This window comes from Tamandua tetradactyla, chromosome 14 (assembly GCF_023851605.1).
Source record: "Tamandua tetradactyla isolate mTamTet1 chromosome 14, mTamTet1.pri, whole genome shotgun sequence".
NCBI lineage: Eukaryota > Metazoa > Chordata > Mammalia > Pilosa > Myrmecophagidae > Tamandua > Tamandua tetradactyla.
In genome coordinates, this window is record NC_135340.1 from 93,142,950 (window position 1) to 93,164,834 (window position 21,885).

The 21,885-nt window shown below is 34.4% G+C and overlaps 1 protein-coding gene across 7 annotated transcripts in view; it reads right to left on the minus strand.

The window, feature by feature from the left end:
- Window positions 1–21,885, minus strand: part of ZFAND6 (zinc finger AN1-type containing 6) — a 91,445-nt gene that overhangs the window by 42,334 nt on the left and 27,226 nt on the right. For 2 of the 7 annotated variants that reach the window (XM_077128530.1, XM_077128528.1), the window contains exons 2-3: window positions 3,945–4,106; window positions 1,349–1,410 (exon numbers count right to left, since the gene is read on the minus strand). The exons of 2 other annotated variants lie outside the window; for them this stretch is intronic. In XM_077128530.1, the coding sequence (XP_076984645.1) occupies window positions 1,349–1,410; window positions 3,945–3,994 (112 nt within the window). In that variant the 5' untranslated portion in view covers window positions 3,995–4,106. Of the gene's footprint in view, window positions 1–1,347; window positions 1,411–3,944; window positions 4,107–21,885 lie in introns of all 7 variants that reach the window. 3 more of the 7 variants (XM_077128531.1, XM_077128529.1, XM_077128532.1) reach the window with 3 other exon arrangements.

The following is a 21,885-nucleotide window of genomic DNA, read 5'->3' on the forward strand; positions in this document are numbered from 1 at the left end:
ACACTATTAACTAAACACTTCACACCTTTTTTTAAAAATACATTTTGTCACTCTGAAAGGATTTAAGGCAACTTTAAAAATATATGCAGCATGACAACATTAAAAGTAAGCAAAAAAGTTCAATCCAAGGATAATGGTAGAAAAAGATAGGAATATTGTCAATAAACAAGACACATATCCTATAAACATTTACCTATCTGCTATATAGAAGTTACTCATTTGACCCTATTCTTCCTAGCAGTTAATGCAAAGAAGGAAATATGACCAGTTAAGAGGCACAATATTCAGAAGAAAAACAAAATCAATTGCTCAGGAGAAGTACAGTTCATGCTAACCCTGAGAAGATAAGAACATTTCACCTATAGCTCATAAGTAGAACACAATGTGATAGGGTCAACAGTAGGCCTACAGTGAAATATAAGTTTCTAAGGCTGGTTTGTTTGTTTTTTTTTTTGTACCAACTTTCAAAATAAAACAATAGTTTCATGGTAAAATTCAATTAACAGCCAGTCTACAAGGCACTTTTTAATCAATTTTTTAAAAACTGAGTTAGACATGCCAGTTAATCCCTGCCTCCCTGCTTATACTCTTTTCTAACACAACCTGTAGTATTACCTACAGCTCTTAGCTTCTGCTAACATCCCCTCTTCCAGACACGCTAATTAGATATCAGTGAACACCTAACCCAATAAAATCAATCCAGTCAGGAAAGTAAAAGTAAGAGGAGGGGAACACCAGCTATATAAGTAGATAGTAAGACTGTAAACTTCTTGCAATTCAACTCCACAAGATTTTCTATAAATCCTTTTAATAATCTCCCTCTTTCCTTTCTTCAGTTAGAATGGATTTCTGTATCCATGTGTTCTGGTCCCTGATTAGAATAGTTACCAGGAAACAGTGAGCTCTTTTGGAACGTAAAACCATGTTCCTATCTCTCTTTCCTAATACCTGGAATATTTTCAAACACATAGTAAGAGTAATTATCAGTGTTGGAGTCCAGACTACTTTTAGCCTTTAGGGGGATTATTCCCAAAACATGAAATTCTCTTATTCTTAAAATGAAACCACTAAATGATACCTAGTCCTTCCTGAAAGACTCTGAATTAATAAACCAGCCATAACATTGAACATTGCCAGTCTTCAAAGGAGATTCTAGATTAGAAAGCACTCTACTAGTATTTAAAGTAAAAATTAGTCTTTGTTTCCATAAAGCACACTTTAATCCAAAAACTTGTAACAGAATTCAATACTTTCAAAAATGCCTTTATTTTAAAAATAATTACATCAAAATGAATTTTGTAAACTGCCTAAAATTTATTTTACCAAAAACATAGAAAATATACCTAACTTTTACCATGATTCTTGAAGAAATGTTTTTGCCTCATTTCCCCTTCCTTTGTGGAGTTAAATCTGATGCCAGAGCCAATTTTTTGTGGTACATATAAAATAACAGAAATTGTCATCAGTGTCATGTTTAATATAAATGCATTACCTAGATTCAAATGCAATTATCTAGAGCAGTACTGTTCATTACAGGAGCCATTAGCCACATGTGGCTACTGAGTATTTGAAATGATGCTAGCACAGGTATCAGAATGAGAATTAGAGGGCGAGAGAGTAAAAATTTCTATTCTACTGCGCTGGGGATGTCTCATATTACGTAACTGAAAATTCTACTTTGCAATTTCCAAATTCTTAATCCTAAAGTCTTAAAACCTTTCAATTACTTTGAGGATTAATAATATGTTCTACCTACTTAAATGGATTAATAATAATAATAATAGCTTACAGGTACTGATGACTCAGCTCCTCAAAACAAACCTTACACTGTTGCAAATTATTACCATATGTTTTACATATTAGAAACTGAGACACAGAAAGATTTAGGTAATTTCCTCAATATCACATGGATATCAAGAAGGACAGCTAGGATCTGAACCCAGATTGGCTGACTCTAGAGTCTGGGTACTTCACCACCCGGTATGTGGCCTTACAACAGACCGGGCACTCTATTTTAACGCATATTACACAATACAACAGTAAAAGAAATTAAAACACATTTCTAAATCACAGTAAAGCTTAGAAATAGGTACAGTACCAATGAGAAGCCTTCACTGTAGTGGTGATGTGAACTGTAGAAGCTAAGTTTACATCTGGTGCTCACATACTCCTAACATGTATTTTCTAAACCAGTAAAGTTAACTTGCTTCTTAGTAGTAGGGTCAGATAGAACACAGAGAATCATCTCACAGAGATAAAAGGAGGAAAGGAAACTGGGGACGAATTTACTACCAGACAATTCCCTCTCTCCACCACCTCCCAGCCAAATTTTCTACAGTTATAAAGGCTTTTCCTCTTTCCTATTGTGTATCCTTTTGCCTACTCTCATTTTAAAATCATTGTTTCATAAATGTGTTCCAAAGGCTATCTCTGCCTTGACTTTCTACTGTTTCTGACACTAATAAAATCTAAGAGAAAGGAGGGAAGAGTTAGAGTACTTGAAGCAAAAGAGCACCAAATTAAAACTGGCTTTACAAGTAAAATGCTAAATGACTGTAACAGGAAAGTTAAATCTCATATTACATCCTTAAAACTTCATTAAAGTAAAGTTTGTCATCATTAAGCAAGGAAATTATAACATTTCTTTTCTAGAATTTTTTTTTTTTTTAATGGGCAGACACAGGGAAACGAACTCGGGTCCTCTGGCATCGCAGGCAAGCATTCCTGCCTGCTGAACCACCGTGGCCCTCTAGAATTTTTTAAATTAGGAACTAGATAACACCTGGAGACTCACACAGTGGTGTCTAACTAATGACCTATAAAGAAAAGAATTGGGAAAACTGAAACCATTCTTCCTTTCGAGTTTTTCACTTACTTTTGAGTGCAGCTACAAAGATCTCCTTCATTTCTGCCACATACTCTCCAACTACTTTATAAGAACATCCATATTTAGTATATATTTTTTACATGCTTTCTGAATGTCTTCTTATTCACTGTTACTCAAGACAATCAATTATGAGTTTCCTTCAGAGAACGCATTTGTAATGTGCAATGAGAAAGTAAATTCATCTTAGTGCAACTACACCGTTCTCTCTATTCCATGCCTCACCAGTTAATAAGATTTTATACATCTTCGTCTACACGCTTGTCATTTTGCTCAATGCAAAGTTTTATACTTTAATCACCTAATCTGTACAAACTATGTGTTCCTCTAAGGTGGGAAAACAACATTAAATTAAGAAAAAGGAACAACAAAGGAAAGAGGGAGAAAAAAACCAGAACTCCCATGAAAATGATTTTTAAGGTGGTAACCTTTTTAAGAGAAAAAGGAATTTTTTTTTCTTCAATAGAGATTTATAATATCAAAGCACTTTAAAAAACAAAGCTAGTTTAATAAAAGATTACTGCACTTAGGGGCCAAGAATTCTCTTTGCTTTGAAGTATATGTTCTCTTTAGTTAAGGATATAGAGCTAATTCTAAAATTTTAATTTTTTATTATTTAAGTTATTTCCAGGAACAAATTTCCTATATTTATATCAAACACCATTTTGTTGAAATACATTCTTATGGATCTTAGGTAAAAAATGTTAATTTTAAAAAGGCTGAAAACAACTACAAAATAAACAGCAATTAAAAGATTTATAATCATTTGCTTCACAAATACTAAGATTAGTAATGCAGATTCCAATGGCTGGAACAATTCTGAAAAAAGATACATGGTAACTAATGATATTTAGTCATATGTATTATTGCTCAAAAAAATTTCATAAATAAAATCCTAGTACCCACCTCACCCTCAGTATCCTATCTCCCAGAAAAACATAGAGGCTAAAAAAGTCTCATCACACTGACTTAAGTGTATCTTCAATCATTTTACTTTTTTTAAAAAAATTAAGTTACTATGCCCAATTACATATGGTTACAGGCTTATAACTCTACTCACACAGTTGAGGTTGATGAGCAAACAGCTGTCCTGTGTCTTGAGACAGACATTAGCTTCCTGACTTCCCTATCCTCATTAAGCAGCTACTTAAAGTCTGAGTTTTATGCAAGAAAACATTTTAAAGCCTTCAGTGTTTTACTGCAGCAGACTTCAGATTCATTCCTGTAACACATTTAACAGGAAACAGAATTGAGAGAGTTAAAATTTATTACACACATTTTAATCATCTAAAATTTTAAGGAGTGCTTTCACTATTATAGATGTTAAAGGGTGTTGAAGTAAAATTAAAAAATAAAAATATTCCACATAGTATCTGACACCAGTGTATAATATAATGCCTAATTTAACATATAGATTTTTTTATCTGGCCACAGGCTAGGTGAGCAAGGATTTAGAATCCTTTGTAACCAAAATTAACAAACTAAGTATTTTTCGAAATTTAATTATTTACAGTAAACAACCACTAACTAAAGAACAACCCTTACAACTAGACAGACAGCAGAACGTCAGTGTCCAAGAACATCCTGTCACAGCTCCTGACTGGGGAGAGTGTGATTCGCGGGCCTGTCGTGGCAGCATGAAAAGCATGTTTCTGAACTTCCCTATGAAGTTTCTTAGTAGTACATTTCCCACAGATTCAAATTTCTATAGTGCCATACAGTATAGATTAACCAAATATTAGAAAGCCTGCCTGGAAAATAAAATTCCATTCCCATAGGAAACATTTTGTCCCACGCAACTTAAAAAAAAAAAAAAAAGAAGTTACAAAATATTTGTAAACTAGGAACTTACCACAATAACAATATAAAAATCTCTTATTTCTTCATCCCATTATCAAATACACACTACACAGGCAGTTATGTTAGTTTACATATATATAGAAATAAATATATATAGAATATATAGAGAGAGAATATATAGAGAGAAATAAACAGTAAACAAAAGGTTTTAATTGACTCTAGCTCCCAGAAATTTCCTTTTTTTTAAGTTTCACTACTAGATAAAAATGCCATTAAAAAACCCGAGACATAGTATACTCTTAATACTGATTGTACTGTCCACATCCTTATCCAGTTAGTTTTAAATAATCATCTAACACTATTATTAAGTATAAAATGTAATGCTTAATAGCATCAGAAAGCCACATATAGGGGTAGAACCATATTTCAATGGTTTTCCTTCTCATCTGTGTTTTTCCTACAATTATAAGTAAGCATCAATCAAAATATGCACAACTCCATCACAATATCCTAGAATACTATGATAACTATCTTCTTCCCTCCAAGTCCAATATTGGCCTCAATTTTTTTTTTATTTTTATTTTTTTTTACATGAGCAGGCACCAGGAATCGAACCCAGGTCCTCTGGCATGGCAGGCGAGCAGTCTTGCCTGCTGAGCCACCGTGGCCCACCCTGGCCTAAATTTTTAAAGTAAATTTTAGGATAAGACTTAAAATTTCACTAACACAGTAAGTTTACTGTTAGTAATATTAATATGGCTTAAAAACATCAGGTGAAATAGCATCCAATCACTCCAATTTGACTAATTTTAAAAGCATTATTTAATGCTGAAATAATGCACAAGCTATGCTATAGAAGATAAATAGATGTTCTAGGGCTCATTCAAAATAACCCAAAGGTTTCTTTAAAATCTACTTATACTGTAATGACTTAAGAAATACTTTAAACTTTCATAAAAGTTGCAATTTGATAGGATTATCTTTTGCATGAATTTAAGTGTTTGTCCAGAAGTCTAACTGTGCTTTAGAACTTCATTAAAACTTTATGATTTTTACCACAGATTTAAATGAGTCTGTAGTATAACACAACAGCTAAAGAAATAAATTGCACCAATCTTTAGCTGTAAAACAGAAGCAAGCTCTCTGGTAATAAATAACATTTAATAATCGATTACAATGTAAAACACCACTCTGAGAGCTTTACATTTAATCCTCACTTCACCCTAAAGGGTATGTTCAGCATGGAACTGAGAGGTTCAGAGACGTCAGGAACTTGCCCAAGATCACAGAGCTAGTAAGTGACAGAGCCAGGACTTGAGTCCAGACCTACTGGACTGTGCTGTGCCCTGAGGAATGAAGCTAGACCATGGGAGTACTGAGCTGCTGTAGTGATAGAACTATATCCGGAAGAGTATCCGGATTTGGGCACCACACAGTGTGATTCTGATAAGTGGGTATTATCAGGAAAGCAACAGACGGTTTCCATCTCTTAGAGAAATGGAAGTAATTTCACTTGTAACACTGAAAAGACAAAAAGGAACACATATGAAGGCGGTTGAGAAAAAAAGAGCAGGTTTATCTCACATGGCACAAGAGTAGAGAAGTTGAAACATGGAAGTCACAGGAGACAAATTCTAGTTCAACACAAAACACTTTCTAATGCTAAGGAATCCAACAGATGAAACAGTCTGCCTCACATATAAAGCATGGGCAATAAAACATCGAAACTTCAGCAATGGTAGTAGTAACTGATTCAGGCAAGAATTACCAAAGAATGTTAAAACCAAAGTGGATGAAAATTTGATGAGTAATAATATATTAACGCAACTAATAATATACTAACACTAACATTACTAATAATAGTATATTGAAGTATCCCCACACATATTACTTATTGCAAAAGGAAAAAGAATAACCTTAAGTGGAGGAATCTGGCAGATACTACAATAACCGAAAGATCAAAGTGGATATCACTGATAATGGGACACCCACACATGTGCCTCCCGATGTGCTGCACTGAAGAGCACACACCACCTATGTAGAATTCCTGCCCACACTACATTTCCTAAATTTCATGAAGAAACAACAGACAAACCCAAATTAAAGGAGATTCTACAAAATAAAAGGTTTGTCATTCTTTGAAAATGAAAATGTCATAAAAGACAAAAAAGTCTGAAGGAACTATTTCTGGTTAAAGAAAAATAAAGGCACCTGACAATTAAATGCAATAAATTATCCTGGGCCAGGAAAAAAATATTAAAGAATATTACTGGAACAACTGGTGAAATATGAACATGGATTGTATATTAGATAACTGTAATAGATCAAATTTTCTTATTATATTTTGACTAGTGCATTTCCTAATATAACTTACGTAGACAGCTTAATTGAACACCATAAGTATTTGGAACTTAAGTAGGACATGAGATTTTGTTGGTTTGTCCAGAGTGATGCCCCAATAAATCCCAGAATGATTTGAACAGTGAACAAAAAAGTATTTGCAAAGTCCCATTTGGGGAATGTTGAGAACGGGGGAAAATTCAACTTCCCCAAGTTGAATTATTGATATTCTCAAAAGCAATGTGGACAACCAAAGCTATAGGCTGAGCCCCTACTCTTGGGGTTTGTTCATATGAAACTTAACCCCACAAAGGATAGGTCAAGCCTACTTAAAATTAGGCCTAAGAGTCACCCCCAAGAAAACCTCTTCTATTGCTCAGATGTGGCCTCTCTCTCCAGCCAACACAACAAGCAAACTCACCACCCTCCCCCTGTCTACATGGGACATGACTCCCAGGGGTGTGGACCTTCCTGGCAACGTGGGACAGAAATCCTACAATGAGCTGAGACTCTGCATCAAGGGATTGAGAAAACCTTCTCCACCAAAAGAGGGAAGAGTGAAATGAGACAAAGTGTCAATGGCTGAGAGATTCCACACAGAGTCGAGGTTATCCTGGAGGTTATTCTTACGCATTAAGTAGATATCACCTTGTTATTCAAGATGTAATGGAGAGGCTGGAGGGAACTGCCTGAAAATGTAGAGCTGTGTTCCAGCAGCCATGTTTCTTGAAGATGACTGAATAATGATATAGCTTTCACAATGTGACTGCTGATTGTGAAAACCTTGTGTCTGATGCTCCTTTTATCTACCTTGTCAACAAACAAGTAGAACATACGGAATAAAAATAAATAATAGGGGAACAAATGTTAAAATAAATTTAGTTTGATATGATAGTGATCAATGAAAGGGAGGGGTAAGGGATATGGTACGTATAAATTTTTCTTTTGTTTTCGTTTTATTTTTTTCTGAATCGATACAAATGTTCCAAGAAATGATCATGATGATGAATATGCAACTATGTGATGATATTGTGAATTACTGATTATATATGTAGAATGGAATGATCAAAATAGGAATGTTTGCATTTGTTTGGTGTTTTTTGGTATTTAAAAAAATAAAATACAATAATTAAATAAATAAATAAATTTTCTTAATTTAGAGCTATCATATACAGGAAAATGTTCTTATTCTTATAAATACATTCTTAAGTATTATGTCGAAAAGAGACATGATGTGTGCAACTTAGATGCAAGTGGGTCAGAAAAAATAATATGATGAAAAAGATAAAGCATATGTGGCAATAGGTGAATCTAGTTAACAGCTATATGGGAATTATCTGTACAGTATTATTATTGCAGCTTTTGTATAAATTTGAAATTATTTCAAAATAAAACCAGAAGGAAAAAAAATAAATATTTGAACCTATGTTCTAAGAATTGCAAATACATAACAAATGAATCAGAGCCTATGTTCTCTCCACAAACTCAAACGCCATTCCAAAGGCAATCTAAACTGAACTTTGTGATTACTCAGTGAGTTATAAAATGAATTCTCTGGTTTAAAACACCAAATATGAATGTCAAATGACATATGTCATGCCAGTGATGACAAAGTGTGACTCAGTGGATCTGAGTCAAATCCCTCCCTTTTTACTTTATTTCAAACTTCCCAAAACAACATTCCAGTTATAGAAAAAAGACAAATTTCTCCAAAAGAGCACTGCTATTCTTCAATGAGGTGTTCAGTAGCAGGTGTGTCTCCTTGCTAAAAACTGCATAAGTTAGGTTAATTTCTGGTTATGCTAGGTAGCAAAGCAAGAAATGAGTAATCCACAACATACAGGAAAATTTTCCCACCCCAAACATACTCTGTAATGCCAATGTAAAGATGACGCTGGAACCTGGGAAAGAAAGACAAGAAAAGAGAAATTAATTACTGAGAAGGTAACACCTAAATGGGTAATATACAAGAATTTCAGTGGTATAAAACCATAAAATGAACCAAAGGGAGGAAGAAAAGAAGGGGGGGAGGAAAGGAGAGAAAGAAAAACAGAGGAGAGAAGGTGAATAAATGTGAAAGAAAACATGCAAGAAAGGAGAAAATCCTGACGGCCACACAAGTTCTGAACCCCCCTTCCTTTTCACTGGTTTATTTTTTTCTCCACAACTTAACTTCTGTTCTACCTCACCTACTGTAAGAGGAAAGCACAGCTTTCACTATAGTATACCTGTTGGCATCTAATGCTAATATTCCATTTCTTTCCTTATCGAGAGGACCAGACCAGTGTTCTCTCTATCAGGAAAATCTCACAACCAATTTACATTGGAAAGGAATGGAGAGATAAAACACATCATCTAGCTCACAATCTAAAAGAAAAGGAGGGACAGACACCCAGAACTCAAGAGTCAGAGCTGAGCAAATGGGACCTAGGAAGTGACCTAGGAAGAATAGGATGAATTTTAGGCTTCTAAACTAATCTGTATATAGCCTTTTTCAGGTATTAAGCAATCGATGGCAAAATATTTGCTGGTCTGTTAGCTAATTCCAGGCCACGGGGTTTGTTCCTCAGCTATGGCATTCTTTTAGACAAGCTCTGCTATCAGATTAATCTTTTTTTTTCAATCTTTATTAATAAAATGAACATACAATATGAACATTCTTTTTTCATCACATAGTTGTATATTCATCATCATGATCATTTCTTAGAACATTTGCATCAATTCAGAAAAATAAATAAAAAGAAAACAGAAAAAACTTCATACATACCATACTCCTTATCCTTCCCTTTCATTGATCACTAGCATTTCACAGATTAATCTTTTTAACCACACAACACTGAACACTGACTAGTTTTTAATAGGTACTTGTAAAATGGCCAACTGTAAAATGTAAAAAATTATATTTTTCCTGCCTTTCCTGTTTCATAGGTAGCATGTTGTCAAATCCTCTACCTTGCCACATCTACATACTAGCTCTCACTTTTTTCAAAATCTCAATTCAAACTCCAATTCCCTGAATACTGCAGCTAGATGCTGTTGTAATAAAAAGATTGGAATAACCTATTCTGTGAATGAAATCTGACCAATTCAAACATAAAATTTAAACCGTAAGACCATGTGGACATAAATGTATGTATGTATCGATACATATATACTACATCTGGGAAGATAGAAAGCATGTTTTCAGGTACACCTTGTCTTCTACATTAACTCTTACATTGCCAAGAGTGATATGTGTGTATATATACATGTGTGTTTATATATGTCAGCAAATAATGATCACTTTCATTAAGTCACATCAATGTGGTCTACAGATGAGTTTCTCAGCAAATCCCTAATATAACATATTAGAAATCATAAACGTTGATCTGTAGTTTCTTCTGTATTTCCCTTAACTCAAATGAGGGAACTGAGTAGGTCCCAATTCTGAGTAGAAAAGAGGTGGCACAGAAAGAAATGTAAGAGGGCTCCAAAGCAATAAAACTGATTATGAGGTAGAATCTAGGGGACGGAGAGAAAGCGTAGCAACACAACCAATCCATTCAAAATCTAGCAGTCTTGTAAATGAGTTTTAAGTAAGGTACCATTTTAGGCGAGTTTAGTCAAGAATTCAGTAGCTTTTTTTTTTGATAATGAATAAAACGGAAATAAAAAGAATAAAGGAGAGTAATAGCTGGTAATTCAGCAACACTTTTCCTGAGATAAATTTTAATCTTCTGGCTTAACATGGATTTTCCTGCCTTCTCTACCAAAACTAGAAAATGAAGCCTTCCATTTAAAATACAGCAAGGGTCCCACTCTTAGGTATTTACACATATGTCTACATGAAGACCTGTACTCAAATGTTCATCGTGGCTTTATCCACCAAATAATGGAGCAACCCAAATATGCATCAAATGGTGAATGGAAAAACAAATTGAGATACATCCACACGATGGACTACTACTCAATAATAAAATAAATGAACTACTGATGAACCCAACATTGGTGAATCTCCAAGTCTGTCATGTTAAGAGAAGGGAGACAGGCACAAAATACTATATAATATGATTCCATTTATATGAAATACTACAAAAAAGCAGATCAATAGTTACTAGAGACCAGATAGGGAGAGGAGACCAGCTCCAAAGGGACAGAAGGAAATCTTCTGAGGTGATGACAAATGAACACAACTATACTCATCTGTCAAAACTAAAAGTGCACAGTTAAATTAGTGAATTTTAGTGTCCACAATTATATCTCAATAAAGTTGATTTTTTAAAATAATAAAATAGGAAAAAAGAAAAGTCATTTTGATTCAAACAATTATTATTAAAAATCTATGCTACATAAAGGGTAATTGTTAAAAATCTGAGTTACACCAAGAGAAACCATTTAAGATGAGTTTGAGTTCCTGCAAACGTTAAGTTTTCCACTAAGTACTTTTTTTAATTTTATTTTTAAAAATAATTTCTAAAAAATCACCTTCATTTAGATATCATCAGAGAAACAAACTTCTCCAGATCTTCTCTTTATATATCCTTTTCTTAAAATCATTATTTTAATACCTTGAAAATGATTTCACCATGAACAAGATCAACCTGATCTGCTCTTTTAATGACACATTATTTTACAATAACCATAAATTTATAGTGTAATGACTAAGTAATTTATTGCTTTTCATAAAAAAAGCACCTTCAAATAAAGGCAGCATAGCTTACACCTTAAGCCAGGAATCACTTCTGAGTGTTTTCTCATTTTTTGGAAAATGGAGAGAAAGATACAACTTTCTCAGATACAACTTCCTTGCGCACTCATTAAAGTTACGTCATAAAGTTCATGTTCCATAAGACTTTTTGATTTCTCAGATAAAAAAAAACTCACCTTAAAAAAAGTCAGTTTTCTACATAGTAACCATTATTTAAATATAGAACCTAAAGATTAATTTATAGCAAACTGGGCGTTTGAAGTCAGAATACTTCAGAGAACTGAAAAAAATGAAAAAGAATTAAAAAAAAACTATAAAGCATTTAAATGTACTTTTATTCAATAGTTTAATACAAAGTTAAAATGTTCAAAATAGGAGCTGTTTTAAAGGTACAGATTTTACATTTAAATTTTTCTCAATTTTATTTCACATCAATGTTGCCAAGATAAAATAATCCAGATAAACATTTTCATTGAACCCTTTCACCCACCACTATGTGCAGAGCTGCGACAGATAAAAAGATGAAAGACACAAACCCAGCCTGAAAGAGTGTACTGGTGGGGTCCTCTGTCCCCTAACTCTTAACTCTTACCACTTAGAAGCTGGAATAAATTAAGACATTATAACCCATCTAACAAAAAAATAATATTTAATACTTGACATGTTTTAAATATCATTTTCAGTTTATTATACTTTATTCATCAAGAATACAGCTGATATTTAAACAGAAAAAAAAGTTTCCAATCACCATCAGGCCACCTTTTTCCTATAAATCCTCTGTGATCATTCATCCCAGTTAACAGCTCTCTTGCAGGTAAATACTATCTGTTCCAAGCAGCATAGACATAAAGGAGAAAACCATATGCAAAAACATCACCACTATTCTGAACATGTAATAAACTTGCCACTTTCTGGCCAAAGCTGAGCCATGAAATTCAGGTGATTACATTTTGATAATACTAAATTTTAGGACCATCTGTCTTGTTCACCTTAGCACTTGACAGGTGTTCTAGGCACTCAACTAATGGATTAACACCTGATTTGCACTTACATATATCACAAAAACAAAAAGAAACCCTGAATCCCTGTATTTCAACTCTAAAAAATCTACTCACTCATATAAAATTCATATTATCAAAATCTTTTCCATCTTTAAATTTTACAGGGTCAGTCAAGGAATGCTTTAGCACTGTAGAACATTCTTATCCAGTCTAAATTAGAGTCCCTTTCAGGCCATTAAATAATCATCAATAGATTAATCTATCATAATCTAAAAATATTCTGCAAGATGACAAGTCACTGTTTAAAACTTCCCAATTTGTACTATTCTCAAGAATTTAATGGCACTCATAAGTCATTTAAGAAAAACATATCAACAATAACTATATACAAGTGCAACTGAAATAGTCCCATTTTCTCACCATTACAACATTTTACATGTGTACATTTACTACTACTAATGCAAAAAAGCACCAACAACGATTAATTTTCAAGTCTCCCTTAATTAGGAAAAAAAGTAGAAGCAGCATACTAGCTCAAAAACTACTCACAAATTAATCATCTGAATCTGCACTGATCTGATTTCAACATTGGAGATCATCTTGATAACCCCATGTTCCTATGTTAGCAATACCTGACCTATAAATTGTTGATAGGCCTGAATCAGAACTTTAGTTATTCCAAGACCAAGTTTTTCTCTTCCATGTGTAGTTATAAAAGCCACAAAACAAATTACTAGGTACCATATTCTTTAAAGCTATTTACCATCCAGCTGAAAACTGTCTCCACATCATCAACAATGCATCATATAGTATCTCCTTATTTATTGGCCTTATCTGCTGGATGAAGTACAACTCATTTCAACTCAAACAAGTAAGTACCAGCACAGTGCATTCATAGGCACTTACAGTCTCAAAGAACCTGGCTTTAAGTCAACCAGACCCAATAATCACGGACAGTGTGATTCAAAATTTCAAGAGATAAGCAAGTATAAAAAGTTGGAGTTTTCCTGAATTCATCGCTAAATATACATTTCTCTATACAGTCTTTAAATTGGTGCTTCTCAAATACCATGTATTACTAGCATCAGAAAATTGTTAAATTCCAGGGCCCCATCCCAAAACAACCTCAATTTCTGCAGGCTGGGCCCAAGGATAAGCATGCTCTACCAAGCTCCCAAGGGTTGCCTAGGTATGCTCCATTCAAGTTCGAGAACCAGTATTTAAGATACATAATGAAAAATAATTATTTTAGCTCAGAACACACTAAGCCAATATTTACAGCTGAAAAGAAAATGGTTTCAAATTATTGTAAAAGTGATAACTTTAGGATAATTTAGGTCAACTAAAGTAATTAGGCCAAAGGGTGCACCCTGGCCCCTACCATAAAAAAAAAATCTGTTAAAAGACAATTTTTTTCCTACCTTTGAGAATCACTATTAGAAATTTTAGTAAATGTTTTTTGTGGACTAGATATGAGAAAACATGGTCAGTACTAACTAGAACAGCTGGTAGGGACCAGCTCATTTTACCTTATCACCATTTAATAAGTAAGTACAATACTCAAATAAGGGTAGTATTAAAGATTTTTCTGCACAAATTTCAGACAAAAAAATCAAGGGCATTTTGGGAAGACTGAATTAAAGGTACATGGAGAAAACTTATCAAGATGGTACACCTTGTACAAACAAGTACTCTACTGCTGGGGTAATAATGATCCATTTATATACTTCATTTTCAATTGCTGAAAAGAGATCATGGTCTCACAGAAAACACAGGGACTTCTAATTTCAAGAATGCAGAGTAAAAATGTTTTTCTCACCTCTGAAAAAAGTCATGCCATAAAAACAAGAAATGGCAACACAAACTCCACTATGAAAATGAGACAACTGCAAACCTGAGCCACAATATATTTTTGAATGAAGGGATGACAAATGACTTAGTAAATCAAAGAAAAGACAAATCTAACTAGACGTTGGGAAAAGTGTCAATACTACGCAAGTCATTTGCCCCAAGTTAAAAATTGGGAAGCTGTCAGGAAAACGAAAGTCTGAATAAAAAAAAATTTAGAACTCTGCCCTACTCACCTATTCCCCTTCTACATGAAAGAGTTCAAACAGAAAACAGAGAAGTTTCTCAGAGAAAAACTCTGTCTACTGAAGACTTCCATGTCTACTGCATGGAAATAAATTTCTTAGAAATGTAACTAATTATCTAATTAGAGGATATTTCCTGGAAAGAACAAAACCAAAACAACAACCAATTGGTAGAGAACAACTGGGAATATTACCTAAAATTCACAGACGGGAGAAACAAACAAAAGGAGCAGAACCACTATTTCTGAAAATCTCTTCTATGGCAGGCACTGTACTGTGTATTTTACATCCCTTCTCCAAGTTTTAAGTTTAAGGAGTTACAATTTATAGCACATCACATTTAAAACATGCAAGCAATATGCCTTTCTCTAAATCTTAGGGAGTTACACGTTTAGCTCAGTCAATTTAAGGAAAATGTCTGCCATATAATCTAAAAGGAATTATAAAGCCACAGTGCTCAAAACAGATACTGGCACAAGGACAGAATCATTCACCACTGGAATTGAATTAAAAGTGCAGAAGTAGACCACCAAATCTATGGTCAACTGATTTGACAAGGCCCCCAAATCCTCTGAACTGAGACAACATAGTTTTTTCAATAACTGGACATGGAAGAACTGGATATCAATAGCTAAAAGAATGAAAAAGGATCCCTATCTTATACCCTACACAAAAATCAACTCAAAATGGATCAAACACCTAAATATAAGAACTAGCACCATAAAGCTTCTAGAAGAAAATAAAGGGAAACATCATCAAGACCTAGTAATAGGAGGTAGCTTCCTAAACTTTCACCCAAAGCACAGGCAATAAAAGAAAAAATAGATAAATGGGAACTCCAAAATCAAATGCTTCTGCACCTCAAAAGACTAGGTCAAAAAGATGAAGAGGCAGCCAACTCAGTGGGAGAAAATATTTGGAAATCACACGTCAGACAAAGGTTTCATTTCCTGTATTAGCAAAGAAATCATACAACTCAACAACAAAAGAACAAACAACCCAATTAAGAACAGGCATTTTTCTGAAGCGCAAATAAAGGTGTGTCAAAAGCACATGGAGAGATGCTCATTTTCATTGGCTATAAGGGAAATGATGGAGCTCAAGACTACAGTGAGATACTACGTCACACCTATAAGAAGGCTGTATTAAACAAACAGGAAACTGTTTGGAGAGAATGTGGAGAAACTGGGACACTAATGTACCGTTGGTGAGAATGTATGTTGTGGAGAATGTTGGAGAGAATGTGGAGAAACTGGGACACTAATGTACCGTTGGTGAGAATGTATAATTGTGCAGCCAGTATGGAAGACTGTTTGGTGGTTCCTTAGGAAACTAATACCTTGCTGCCCTATGACCCAGCAGTAACACTACTTGGTATGTACCCAGAAGAGCTGAAAGCAACGACACACACTTGTACAGTGATAGTCACAGCAGCATTATTCAGTCATCAAAAGATGGAAACAAACCAATTGACCATCAACAGACAAGTGGATCAACAAAATGTATTATATACATAAGATGGAATATCATGCAGCATAAGATGAAATGATGTCCTGAAGACATGACAAGATGGATGAGCCTTGAGGACATATGCTGAGTGAAATAAGCCAGACATAAAAGGATAGATAATGTACGATTCCACTTTTATGACCATCATAAAGGTATAATCAGAGGTTTATAATACAGACTATAGGGGACTAAGAGATACGTAGAAACTAGAGATGAGTGAATAGTTAGCTAATGAGGTTGAGCTCCAATGTAAGGGAATAGATAGGAGTGAAGGTGGCTCTCTAGTGGGTCTATAAGTAATATTGCCATATTGAAGATGAACAAGATTGAAAGTGGTTGTATAGACCTACGTGTCCCACTGATTAACACTAGAAATAAAAATTAGTTCTTGCAAGAATTACTTCAAAGATAGGATTCTTAAAAAAAAAAAAAGAAATCTAAAAGGCAAAGCCATTCCTCACTGGCCTCATTCCTCTCTGTGTACCACAGCTATAGATTAGTGGTTACAAAGGGCCAAATACAGTTGTACAACTAAGGTCCTCTCAGACCTGTGAGGTAAAGCAGAAAAGCTATGGCAGTTAAAAAAAGCAAAACCAAAAATGTATAATCTATTCAGGATGGGTGAGAGCAGGGACTTCTGGTTTCACTCTCTCTGCATCAGTATTTCCAGAGGGTGAGTAAGCCACATGAGAACACTATCAATGCTACCCTCACATACCAACAGAAGAGGCCAAACATACCCTTCTTCACCAAAATAACTGACAGTGTTATAAGCTCTTCACTTATTTCTTCATTTTTCATCTGCATTTTATATATGCAACATGTAAAGAAATGTGTGGCTTCACAGAACAAAGTTACAGTATATCTATACCTATATGAAATTCAAGATGTTTACATTTTGCAGAAAACAAGAACTTCTATGTTTAGATGTTTATAAATGAGCACATCTATGATTAAATCTGTGTTACTTCTCTTGCTTTTACTCTTTATAAACATCTAAAATCAACTGCTCTGCAAGAAAGTTCTCCATCAAATTAAAACAAAACAGAAACGAACTGTCCATTCAGGATTCACATTCTGATTTGGCAAATGTAAGGTATAGAGTAATTAGACCTCTGGGGAATATGATCTTCAGAAATGCTCAGCTGTGGCTAACACCTTATAGAACCTCTGGGGTACAATTATCATGCTATCTCACACTCTGTGTAGTTTGGGCATTATTTAATACCTCTTCATCTCTTTTATACTGGCTATTTAAGGAGCTATGTCTAACAAATGATAGGCAATATATAAAATATTATACCTGCAGTACAAAACAGTCCTACCTCTCATCAATAAACACCGTTTCTTTTCCCTCTCTTTTTAACAAATTGTTAAAAAATTGGCAGCCACTTAAAATTCATTTAACACGAAGAATTCTGGATTTTATGAAACAATCTTCCTAAAGTTGTTTATATATTATTTCGTTTCAACATGAACCATAAACTTGAAATTGAATGACCACAACCCAGCAAACCAGGATGTTATCTCTCACAATAAAAATCTTGAATTATGTAGCACTTCTCAATATAAGAGTGAAGGTAATGAAAATATAAAATGGCTTCTATTCTAATTTGTCAACTGAATAATCAGTGCAAACGTTTTGTTCTTAATTTGAAAATAAGTTTAAGTTCAAGAATGTCATCAGCTATAAACACTAATGGTCACGGTAAGGTATTAAATATATGTATGGAAAATTGGAATCTGTTTCTTAATAAAGGCAATGAAGTAAACAAGGATACAGATGACAGATCAGCAGTCTTCAATGTTATTTGTCTCTAAAATATTTCATTCTTGATTTTCATAAGAAAGAAGAGTTAAAAGTAGCAGCTTTATCTGAATGGATTCCTTTCTCTGAAAAAAAAAGAAGAAAAAAAAAAAAGATTCCAGTAACCTATTTATTTCAAAGGGGTATTTGATTATTTGAGAAAATTATCAAAATTATCAGAAGAGTAAAAAATGGCTCAGAGCTTAATAATATATAAATTGCTATTAAATATCTAAATTAATCACAGATTCTTATGGTGCCACCTTCCTTTCTCATTCACACTTTCTCTAGTTTCACAAACACCCTCATCGCCCCATTCTCTGATATAAATTCACCTAAAAGGGTAATAATCTACATTGTGCTGACTAAAAATACCATATAATATTAATGAAATCTTACTTTGGAAATATTTCCTTTGGTGACATCTCTTCCTCTTATTTGCCAAATTTGGCCAAGTAACCAAATGTTACCTTCTAAATCAAAACCTAGGATGTGGGATCTAACAAGAAGACAGAATATTCTATTGGAAAACCATGTACCTTTGTTTTAAAGGGAGAAGAGGAGCCAGCGATATCAGACTACATCAAATTTCTAAGCTACTTGTGAGTATGTAACCCTGACTTCAATGGATGCCCAACATTTGAGATATTTATAGAATATTCTAAAAGTTTAGCAGGCTAATACAAAAGACTATTTCCAAACTGGGATACCCAAAGATGTATCACTCCTGCATCCATTAAATTCCATCCATTGCTCTCTACTTTATGTACTTGAGGCTCAGGTTTCAAAGGTCTAACTAGTAACTCTGAGCAAGTGTCTCCCAAATATGCCTTTGGCTCAGACCTTTCTTCTGGGTTCTCTTTTTACTAACTGCCAAATAGAAATTCACTTAAGATTTCTCATTGGCTCTACCAGTGAAAAGATCATGGGATTAAAATGGGGCAGGGTAGACTAAGAGATGCTAGTAGCTAAGTCAGAGTAGCAGGACTAAATGAAAATACAATTGAAAGGAACCATGATAAAATGCTTTACCCGCACTGTCTCCTCTAATTTTTATAATATCCCTGCAATGTATAAACAACTATTGCCCCCATTTTGGAGATAAGGAAACTGAACTTGGAGATTATGAAACTTGCTCCAGTCACAGAGTTAGTAAGTGCTAAAGTGAGGATTTGGACCTGGATAGACCCCAGAGCCCAAGCATCTGTACATGATAAAATCCCATTAAGAGATGAGATGGACATTCTAACCGGTGAGTTTGTTAACAGTGGTCAATTCAAGAGGGATTTCCTGAGGGGGGAAGAAAAAAAAAAAATATATATATATATATATATACACACATATATATATATATCTGGGTTAAAAATCCATATTTTTAAACCACTTAATAGCTATATGGTCTCATTAAATTTCTGATCTATGAGACTTGAATAAGGAATGACCAATATTCTCAGGAAGACAGGCAAGATAACTCATAAGAGTATGAAACAACATAAATATGAACAAGGAAGAGAAGTTATAGCATAAAGGGAGAGATTACCTTTATCATAAGGGACAGGAGGATTATTTTTTATAGGGGGTTTGTCCAGATAAATACTTGGAATAAAGACGAACAAAGGACATTCAAGGCAGAATAAAACATGATTGTCATGATTCCACATAATGTGCTCAGAAACTGAAACTCCTAAAGAATAAATATCTGTGAAGCTGACGTTAGGCCAGATTCCAAATGAATAAAAACAAATTACAAATGAACAAATTCCTATAACACACAAGTTAAACTGACTCAAAGAAAAACAGAAGATCTCAAATGATAAATAAAATAAAAGAGACCGAATCAGTGGGCGGGCCACAGCGATTCAGAAGGCACACTTCCTGCCTGCCATGCAGGAGACCCGGGTTTGATCCCTGGTGCTTGCTCATGTTAAAAAAATAAAAGCTAAAACAGATTGAATGAGCAATCAAAACCTCCCAACAAAGAAAAAAGCCCAGGACCAGAAGGCTTCACTGGTGGATTTTACAAACATTCAAAGAAAAATTAACACCAATTCTTCACAAAATCTCCCAAATAATTGAAGAGGTGGTAACACTGCCCAACTCATTCAATGAAAACAGCATCACCCTAATACCAAAGACAAATATATCCCAAGAAAAGAAAATTACAGCCCAATATCCCTTATGATTATATATCTTATGAATATAGATGCAAAAACCTTCACAAAATACTAGAAAAATGAATTCAACACCAAGGTAAAAGGATTACACACCATAACCAACTCGGATTTATCCCAGGAATGCAAGGATGGTTCAATGTAAGAAAATCAATATGATACATCACATTAATAGAATTAAGAAAACACGTACACACCCACAATCATGTCAATTGAGCAGAAAAGTCATTTGACAAAATCCAGCATTCTTTCTTCAGAAAAATAGGAAGAGAAAGGAACTTCCTCAACATGATGAATGGCATATATGAAAAACCCACAGTTCATATCACACTCAATGGTGAAAGACTGAAAGCTTTCCAACTAAGATCAGGAACAAAAAGATGTCCAGTTTTACCACTGTTATTCAACATTGAAATGGAAGTTCCAGCCAGAGAATTAGGCAAGAAAAAGAAGTAAAAGGAATCTAAATTGGAAAGGAAGAAGTAAAATGATCCCTAGTTGCAGATGACATGATCCTATATACAGAAAACCCCAAAGACTCTATAAAACTTACTAGAGTTAATACATGAATTCAGCAGGGTACAAGATTAACATTCAGAGATCAGTGGTGTTTCCAGACACCAGCAATGAATCAATCCAAAATGGAGAACAAGGAAACTGTTCGATTTACAATTGCAACTAAAAAAATATCTAGGAAAAAATTTAATCATGCATATAAAGGACTTGTACATCAAAAATTACAAGTCACTGCAGAAAGAAAAAGACCTTAATAAATGGAGAGATATTCCATGCCCATGGATTGGAAGATACACTATCATTTAAGAAATCAATACTACTCAAAGTGATGTACAGATTCAGTACCTCTCAAAGTTTCAACTGCCTTCTTTGCAGAAATGGAAAGTCAATTGTCAAATTTATATGGAAGGACAAGTGACTGCAAACAGCCAAAACCATCTTGAAAAGGAAGAGCAAAGCAGGAATTTTTTACCCTATTATTTATTTATTTTTATCATTTTTTTACTCATTGATCCATATTCTACACACAAAGTTTTCACAATCAAATGGTCACACTGTAAAAGTTTTATAATTATAAAACATCTTCAAGAATCAAGGCTACTGGAACACAGCTCAACAGTTTCAGGAACTTCCCTGCAGCCACTCCAGTACACCATAAACTAAGAACTGATATCTATATAATGTATAAGAATAACCTCCAGGATAACCTCTTGGCTCTGTCTGAAATTTCTCAGCCACGGAAACTTTGTCTCATTTCTCTCTTCCCCCTTTTGGTCAATAAGGCTTTCTCAATCCCAAGATGCCAGTTCCCAGCTTATCCCAGGAGTCCTGTTCCACACTGCCAGGGAGATTTACACTCCTGGGAGTCGTGTCCCACGTTGGGGGGCGGGGGGGAAGGACAGTGAGTTCACCTGCTGAGACGGCAGACAGAGAGAGGCCACATCTGAGCAACAAAAGAGGTTCTCTAGGCAAAACTATCAGTACCCTTAGCTTCTTCTTTGCAGGAATAAGTTTCATACCGGTGAACACCAAGATTGAGGGCTCAGCCTATTGAACTGGTTGTTTCCACTGCTTGCA